This window comes from Notolabrus celidotus, chromosome 3 (assembly GCF_009762535.1).
Source record: "Notolabrus celidotus isolate fNotCel1 chromosome 3, fNotCel1.pri, whole genome shotgun sequence".
In the NCBI taxonomy this organism is placed as follows: Eukaryota; Metazoa; Chordata; class Actinopteri; order Labriformes; family Labridae; genus Notolabrus; species Notolabrus celidotus.
The window spans coordinates 17,326,112-17,335,607 of NC_048274.1; the positions used below are offsets into that span (position 1 = coordinate 17,326,112).

The window sequence follows — 9,496 nt, forward strand, 5'->3', positions numbered from 1 at the left end:
ACACACCAGCAGCTGCAAACCTTCCCTCCAGTCCTTTATCTGAGCTTCCTCATTGTTAGTGAGAACAACCATGTAAAGATCAGTGACAACAAAACAAAAGGAAAGAAAACAGTTCAAGAACTAATGACAGTGGGTCAAATATGAAGGAATTACATTTATTGTTTTATTTTAAGCTTAAGAGTTTTTCTTTTATAATTATACAACAATGCACTGTAACTCTTTGGCTTGTTTTTTAAAAGCTATCTGGTCATATGTTATTATATCTTAACATTCTGTTTTTGTTTTTATTTCCTCTTTGCTTTGATTTTGAATGGCTTCTCTTAATGACTTTTAAATGTCTTATTACGTGATGTTGAAATAAACTTGCCTTGCTGTTCCTCCCTAAAGGACTTCGAGTTTCATATTTGATGTTTCCTTTATTGTCAGCTTTCAGTTTTAGCACTTCCCTTTGATTATTTGCAAATTGGATATACTTTTTATTCATGCTTTGTATTTTGAAAATAATCCTTAAACATACAGAGATTTAACAACAAAAAATATTAGCCATAGAGAGTGTCTGGACAGACGCAGATGCCATAAATGAGCACAATAATTTCAATTCTTTCAATGAAATTTATTTATTCATTTGCACAAGGCAAATTGATATGATATTAAAGGGAGGATTCTTTTGCTCTGAGGAAACATTTTGCAGTAAATCAGATCAGTTTTTTTAGAAAGTTGAAGGATCTGGAGTATCATTGATTTGCTGGTTCTGTAAAAAAAAAAAAGAGAGAGAGAGAGAGAGAGAGAGAGAGAAGAAATTATGAATGAAAATTGATAATGTCTGACAAATAAAACTTCAACACTGTTTAATTCCTACCCAATCAGTGGTTAGATATATTTGTAATTAGATTCAGAGAGGGTTCTAAGCAAACGTAACATCAATGTTTGACTCACAGCATTGGTAAAGTTTGTTGACGCGTTCGATGTCATATTTGCTCATCTCTTCGGCCCATCCTAACATGATGTTAGGATCCTTCTTAGCCACTATGGTTGACTGACCATTTTTGGAGAAGGCGTATCTTAAAGACACAAACAACACTTTATATACACTCACAAACTCAAGCACACAGCAGCTCCAGATTTATAACAAAAGTATTCCTATTTCCGTTTAAATAAAGTTTGGATTTAGCAATGGTGCAACCAAAGAGTGGATAATTTCCTCAGTTAAGTCTTGTAGTTTCACCTGAAGTTGACTCAAACTGGAAGCTATATTGTAAAAAAAAAAAAAAAAAAACACTTACTTGCTGTAATGCATGACAGATTGGTAGTCGTATGGCGTTCCCAAGTTGTTAGTTTGCACTTTCTGAAAGTTTCGTTCTACCCCTGCAGAGAACAGAACATTTAGCTGACACATTTTCAGTCCCTCGAACATTTTCACCAGTTTCTTTTACAAAAGCTACAAAGAGAAGTTTAGCCTCAAGTGGATGGTGACTTCATGTCTTTCCCTGCAGAATCTTTTACACTAACCAAGGAACCTTTTAAGACCTCAGTACTTCAATGAACCATGGCCTGAAGAACCTGGTTCTGTACTTTGAGATCATACGTCCTAGGTTCTTTCCATTGGCCCAAAGGTGAGTTAGACTGTAAGCTCTCTGATTTTGTACATTTGTACTATAGTTGGATGCTAAGCCATGTTCCGGCATACATGAAAAATGGAAAGTTAAAATAACGGTAGCATGGTGAGGAAGACACTGGATAGTTTGAGCTCAGATATTTGGACAGACTTCATTGTATGCAGATGATGTTATACCTATTTGCGATTCCTTTAACCATTAATTTAAATATACTAAGCTAAGATGCTGAACATGGTAAACATTGAACTTACTCATCATTTCCATTGTAGCATTGTCACTGTTTGAATTCATTTCAACGGGGGGCCATGTTTGACAGCCCCGCATATTCCTGCACTTGTTATTCTGTTGTTGCCTTCTCTCTAATCAAAAATGCTAAACTCACCCCTTTTTTGCTCTCATCAGTTTATAACACATGGAACCAGAGCTGTGAAAGATTTTACATCAGAGCTTACCTGGTATAATGTTCTCAGTGAGGATGGAAACATAGTCATCCCTGTCAGAGCGAATTTGCTCATGGTGGAAGCCCAGAGAATGAAGAACCTCATGCTGCACCGTGGGCAGGTTCAAACAGACAGTATTACGTAAAGAGATGGCCTGTCCTCGTCTCTGACGGCCCACGCTCGACCAGCATCTGAGACAGAGGGAAACAAACTGTGAAGGCTGAAACCCCAAAGAAACTGTCAGGATGGAGCCAAAACAAGATGCCATGTCAATACATCACAAGAAGGGTAAGGGTGAAGGTCAAGGAGATCAGGTTTCAGAAACTCATCTCTCTCCTGATGACACAATTTTGATCAAAACTCCATACATAATTTTATATAACAAATGTTAAGGCTAAAAGAGGTAAAGCTGTCCAACAGTTTGACAGGTGGGTTAAAAAAAAAGCCAAAAAATATCAAAACAATTTGTGAAGCAGAACTCTTTTTCGTCTTTTGATTCCACTGAATCTTCAAAGCTCTCAGATTGTTAAATTTACTGACTACTACAGTATATTTTTACCCCCAAGCACGGGAAAGTGTGTGTGTTCCTACCCAGTCCCAGAGAAGAAGTAGAGGTAATTGCGATGATACCAGCGTCTCCACACGAAGCGGATGCAGGTTGTTTTATGGAAGGTCACCAGGCTTTTGATGATGGTGAAGCGCTCTTCTTTAGCTACAGAGACATAAAAAAACAAGTAGTTGAGTCTTCTTCCCAAACAGACCAAACTTCCCTTAGCCTAAGTGTGCGCTGTATTCAGAAATGTTTCAACACTTTACTTTGCCATCAGAAAGCCCATTTGATTTTGCACTATTTACCAAGTTACCTGGTGGTGCAGGTGTGTAAACTGTTAGCCCATGCCCATAATTTGATGATTTGCCTTTTAGTTTTTAGACTGAGACCAAGAAAAATTGGTAGCTTGAGGTCAAAGGTTTCTACAGCTTACTGTATTTGGAGGAGATAATGACAGGCACCATCACATATTTTCCACGCTTTTTCCACTTGCAGCCTGTGGCCGTGCAGGGGTCTGCATTCCTGAGGTAATTTGCCTTAATATCTCCGTGTATCAGTCTGGTTTCTGCAAAACAACAGACAGAGAGAGTTTTCATATTTGATAGACATGTACCACTAAGCTTAGGCTGTTACTAACATTTTATTTATTGACTTATCTCGATATTTGTCGATTATTTAATTATTGTTGTGGTTTTTAGAATAAGGTAATATAATGAAAACACTTTCTAAAGCTTCCTAAATTTGTAACTTACTTATGCCATCATTAGCTTTTGCGATGATTTCAGAGACATCTGGGGATAAAAAGACAACAAAGAAACCAAGAACACAGAATATCAGAAACAAGGACCAGCAATTTAACTTAGAACTTACCCAATTTTGAATGTACATATGAGATAGAGGGAGACAAAACAGATAAGAGTCCATTTCAGTATTTGTGGAATGTTACAGTATTCTACTCACATGTTTTAGCTTTCTTCTCCGTTGCATATTGTGCTTTCTCATAAGCAGAATCTTGTGCTTTCTCATCGGTTGCACCTTTAGCATCGTCATAAAGAACACCTTTGCGCTTCCAGTAAGGTGCAACTTTGGTTTTCCAATAAGGTGCAACTTTGGTTTTCCAATAAGGAACTTTTTTACCTTTCCAATAAGGAACTTTTTTACCTTTCTTAGAAGGTGCACCTTTATCTTTCTCATCAGGGGGGCCTTTACCTTTCGCCTCAGGTGCAACTTTATCTTTCTCATCAGTAACTTCTTTACCTTTCTCCTCGGGCACAACTGTATCTTTCTCATCTGCTGATCCTGTCTTATCTTTCTCACCAGGGGGCCCTTTGCCTTTCTCCTTAGGTGCAACTTTGTCTTTCTCATCAGGGGGCCCTTTCCCTTTCTCATGAGGTGCAACTTTGTCTTTCTCATCAATTACTTCTTTACCTTTCTCATGAGTTGCAACTTTATCTTTCTCCTCAGGCACAACTTTATCTTTCTCATCTGTTGCTCCTGTCTTATCTTTCTCATCAGGGGGCCCTTTCCCTTTCTCATGAGGTGCAACTTTGTCTTTCTCATCAATTACTTCTTTATCTTTCTCATGAGGTCCAACTTTATCTTTCTCATCTGTTTCTCCTTTCTTATCTTTCTCCTCAGGCACAAGTTTCTCTTTCTGATCAGTTACTTCTTTGCCTTTCTCCTTAGGTGCAACTTTATCTTTGTCCTCAGGCACAACTTTTTCTTTCTGATCAGTTACTTCTTCACCTTTCTCCTCAGGTGCAACTTTATCTTTCTCATCAGGGGGTCCTTTCCCTTTCTCATGAGGTGCAACTTTGTCTTTCTCATCAATTACTTCTTTATCTTTCTCATGAGGTCCAACTTTATCTTTCTCATCTGTTTCTCCTTTCTTATCTTTCTCCTCAGGCACAACTTTTTCTTTCTGATCAGTTACTTCTTCACCTTTCTCCTCAGGTGCAACTTTATCTTTCTCATCAGGGGGTCCTTTCCCTTTCTCATGAGGTGCACTTTCATCTTTCTCATCAGTCACTTCTTTACCTTTCTCATTCGGTGGAACTTTATCTTTCCAATCAGGCACTTCTTTACCTTTCTCATTAGGTGGAACTTTATCTTTCCAATCAGGCACTTCTTTAACTTTCTCATAAAACGCAGCTTTGGCTTTCTTATATGCTGCTTCTTTATCCATCTCATCTGGTGCCCCTTTAAATTCCTCATAAGGTACAACTTTGGCTAATTCACCAGCTGCTCCCTTACCATACCCATATGCTTCATCTTTATCTTTCTCATATGGTGCATCTTTAAATGGAAACGCGGCGCCCTGTAATACAAACAAATGAACAGAAAATTTTGAAAATGTGACCCACCATATAATGACATATTTTACATTTTTTTCTCTTGTTGTCCTGTCATAGAATAACTATTTGCTCATTTTTCAATCCAACAGTTACCATCTTTCAGGCTTATGAAATCATAATTAAACAACCAAACTATTTAAGAAGGCCCCATAACATTTTACATTAATTGTAGAGATGTTTACATTTTAGAGGGAAATCTGCCTTTTTATTAGCCTGGATGCAAACATCATAATCCAGTTGTCAAAGGAGTCAGACTTACCGGGGAAACTTTGCTCAACGAGAGCAAGAGGAGGAAAAGGAAAACTGGAGCCATGTCCATCGTCCTCCCCAGTTAAACTTCAAATCTGGAAGGAAAAAAAATCAGAGACAGGATCTAATTATTTTTGGTGTTTGTTAGCTCGATCGGTTAAGTTAAAACAAGAGGATCCGTGGATTTACCTCTTGCAGAGCACTCTGAGGGTGGATGTTGCTGCTGCTCAACTCCTCTCTCTTTATAGGTTGATCACAGGGTGTGTCTGACCTTTTGCCTCTGCCTGTCGAGCTCTGTCATCTGTAAAGTACTTACTCTGTAAGAGGTGAAATGAACTGCTTGTGATTTTCCCATAAAGAAATCGAATCACACTGAAGTGGTGCAGTTGTGGTGGAATTTTGACATCCAAGTACATCAAGGACACAAAACAAAGAACAGAAAATCCCAAACACACAAGAACACTATAAATGATATATTATAGTTTGTGTCTAAGAAGTCCTGATGTTGTTCTGTCTCAGGTGTTATCGTGTTAGTATTTGGTTTGTTAGTGTTCAACATGAACTGTGATGCATTTTTGCTTCTTCTTTCATCTTGTTGTTGCTCTTGTTTGACACACTTGCATGTGCATGCATCTGAATTCATGCACATGAATGGCATTTGACACTCAGGTAAGAGTGGGCTTTGCAGACATAGGCATCACATTTGCAGCATCTCAGGCTTTTTTTATTGTCTCTAGGGGCTCAGGCCCACAACGCTTCCTTTCCTGCCCCTGTCCTTGATGAGGCAAACATCAAGCTATATATTGGGGTCTGTGTGAAGATATGATACACTGATTAGTCTAGAAGGTGTGGTTCATGTGAGGGGGGGTAGGCACAAAAGCACGGGAAAGAAATGGGTTTACATAATAGACACCTGTCTGGTCTGTGTGAAGATATGATACGTTTCATCAGGAAGGTGGTTCACGTGAGAGGATGAGCACATAAGTGCGGGAAAGAGATGTGTACCCACAAAAGAAATTTTTCAGTGTAAAATATGTGGTTCGTGTGTGTGTGTGTGTGTGTGTGTGTGTGTGTGTGTGTGTGTGTGTGTGTGTGTGTGTGTGTGTGTGTGGGTGTGTGTGTGTGTGTGTGTGTGTGTGTTTTGGGCTGGTGTGTAAAGGGATGTTTTCTCATCTGATTGGTGAATATAATCTGGATACCCATTCATTTCCAATGGCGGTCACTTTTGCCCGGGAACACCACAGGTGTAACAAGGTTGATTAAAACACTCAATCCAGTAAAAGTGGTGATCATCACTTTTATATGTTCAAATGCACAGTGTGAAGGATATCATGAGGCCTTGAGGCAATCAGATATCAAACACAATATTTATTAGTTTTTAAGTTTTAAATCGGTCGGATTTGACCCGGAAACGACAGGAATGTTAATGTTTAACCGATTAAAGACTGTTTAACACATTCAGCATGGTATGGAAAATTCCCACAGGGTTTTTTTTTCTGATAAAAATGAAAACAGAAAATGTATGGTATAAACTGTGAGAACATGTGGCTACACATAACAAGATGACAGTTTTTGTTTTCATAGATCGATCATGCCTTTATTGGAAAGCAAATATGTCTTTTAAATTACAAAAAACTGTCTGAAAATACATTTGACACTGTAAATATACACAACGATGAGTTGCACTTTTTGTTAAAATTTAAATTGTTATGAATCAGGTGTATACCCATTTTTTCAGTAGAAATACAGGTTTCAATGAGCACATGTTCATGAACGTTAGGTACTGGATCAACTCAAGTAGGAAATAATGAACAATATTTTCTAATCAAAGAAAATGATAGCACAGCTCTGTAAAGTGTAAAGATGAAGTCATAAAACGTTGTTGTGGATAGTGATGGGTTAATCTCCAAGAGAAAACCATCTTTCATAAGCTCCAGTTGTAAAGTGAGATGTAAATATAACTGATAAATTACGTCAAAATAAAAAAAAAACCCATTGATTTCTCTTTGTGAAGTACTGTTGGATAGATCTACAGAGTAGTATTAAACAACGTACAATGTGAATCTACGACCTACGTCAGTATTTTACCTGAGTATGTGTTCTACTGCTCAAGACATACAAACAAAGAACAGGAGATAAAGAGAACCTGAAGGGCTAGAAAGACGAGTTGTGAATAAAAAAGTCTGAAAACTGCTCAGGGTGTTTGGGAATCTGTGGAATGTTTAGAAAAAAATGTCAGAGTTAAGGTTAAGTGTCTTGTTAAATTAAATATACTTGTTTTTCTGGATTACAACACCTGTGCTCTTCACAGGTGTGATGTAAATACTGTAAGGAGGAAGTGATTGTCTCCAGTCAGCTTTTTAAACTCATAATCTATTATAATCTGATTGATAAAAACCCTGGACCAACTGGACATGACTTTACATTCATTAGACCAAACTAAATAAACTTGAGACTGAAGGTCACTGTCAGTCTCATGTCACAAAGCTGTCCCTACACCTTCACTTTCTTACACATGTCTTTTGAGTCTTCGTATGACACGTCACTAGAATGTTGCTTGTAGTAAATGTCATCTTTATAGATCAGTTCAACCATAACGAAACTGCTTGTCATGAAGATTTCACCAACAAACACAGTCCTGACTCTCTGTAGTGGAAATCTCAGAAAATCGCTCACAGTCAAACTCAACTTGAGAGTAAACAAATGAAGCAGATGACGGGCAGGAAGCTATTGATAGGCAAAATGCACATGTTGTTTCCTCAAACAAACAAGCTGGTCCTCCATTTCTGATGCCCATTTTACTTTATGCCACTTTTTTCCTATTGTTGCAATTTGTCTAATTGTAAACACTGAAACATTTTCAAATTCAAAACGGTAAAGCCATGATGTTTGTTGGGTGAGTTTTTTTTAATAATGACTTTTTATTATATAACAGCCAAGAGTTATATATAACTAGACATAGGGTCTAAGCTGATTTGACTGACAGATGCATTGTAGCTGTTTACCCAGCGACAAGGACATGGCCTCTGGTTTTTAGCTTAGCTCAAAGTTAGCTGTAGTCAGCATTTGAAATATATGCTATCTCAGAGATTCAAAACACCTCTTCAGAAACCAGTGTGTGATGTCACTGATACTATGTTCATGTCTTATACAAACTCTCTGCTGGACTAACTTTCATGGTATTCACTGGCATCTTATCTATACTTACGGGCAACCTTGTCATCACGTTATCTTTGTACATTTGCAGCATCCTATTAGTCAGGATTGCTACGCAGCCTGATTCAAGTAGACCTGCTGTACATTTCAGTGGTCAGCTTTATGATTGCATGTGTCCTTGGGCTGTCAAGGATGAGTATCTAAACAGTAGAAGTTTGATTGTATCTTACCTTTCAGCAATGACAATACATTAAAGCTGAGAGGAGGGAATTATAGCCATAAGATGAAAGAGAGGCTAACTACGGCTCTGCAGGAGTCCTGCTCATAGATATATATCATAATCTGCTGCAAGCAAAGACTGCAGCATGGCCTCTTTCTCACTGTGTGCATGGTGCTATTTTAGCCTCTGAGTATAGTGGAAGAAAAATAATTAACAGGTTTCAACTGACCAGCAGCTGTGTGTATGGAGCTCCAGATATCAACAAAGTGCTCTCAAGGAGAACTCCTCCAAGCTTGGTACATTAATATTACATTCATGTGTCTCTATAGCAGACAATCAGGTTTTCCTACTCACTGTACTTTGAATTGACAACATAAATACATTCGTCACACATGTCAGATTTGCTCTAGTCTATAGGTCTGTGATGGGTTTGAAACAAGACAATCAGCATCAGGACTGTCATTACTGGAGCTTTAGATTGACACTTAAGGGCTGACGGCATGAAGCTGAACTTAAAATTTAATTTGACATTTAAGTAAAACGAAATGTTCTGTGAGAGGCTCAGGAATGTGTGACTGCATGTGGTTCATGTGTGCACAATACATACAGGTATGACAAACAGGTGACATGTAGGTGCTTTGACTTTCATATTTTCAAAGCTACACCACAGGTTACATACACACACACACACACACACACACACACACACACACACACACACACACACACACACACACACCTACACACACACACACACACACACACAAACACAATCAAATTTGAATGTCCCCTGTAGAACACTGCGTTAAAAATGGGGAGACTGTTTTCTATTATTTCTGTTTCACTTTCAAGCAACAACATGCAAGCTTTAGTTTTAAAGGATGCACTGCATAAAAAAACAGACATGACTC

At 38.2% G+C, this 9,496-nt stretch overlaps 1 protein-coding gene across 1 annotated transcript; it reads right to left on the bottom strand.

The window, feature by feature from the left end:
- Positions 1–319: 319 nt before the first annotated feature.
- On the bottom strand, positions 320–5,279 carry LOC117810465 (titin homolog). Its single transcript, XM_034680312.1, has 9 exons — positions 5,220–5,279; positions 3,567–4,923; positions 3,359–3,397; positions 3,040–3,171; positions 2,648–2,768; positions 2,069–2,247; positions 1,284–1,365; positions 937–1,061; positions 320–751 (listed from the first exon to the last, which is right to left on the bottom strand). Coding segments are annotated over exons 1-9 (2,097 nt in total). The 3' UTR covers positions 320–749.
- Between the last annotated feature and the right edge of the window lie 4,217 nt (positions 5,280–9,496).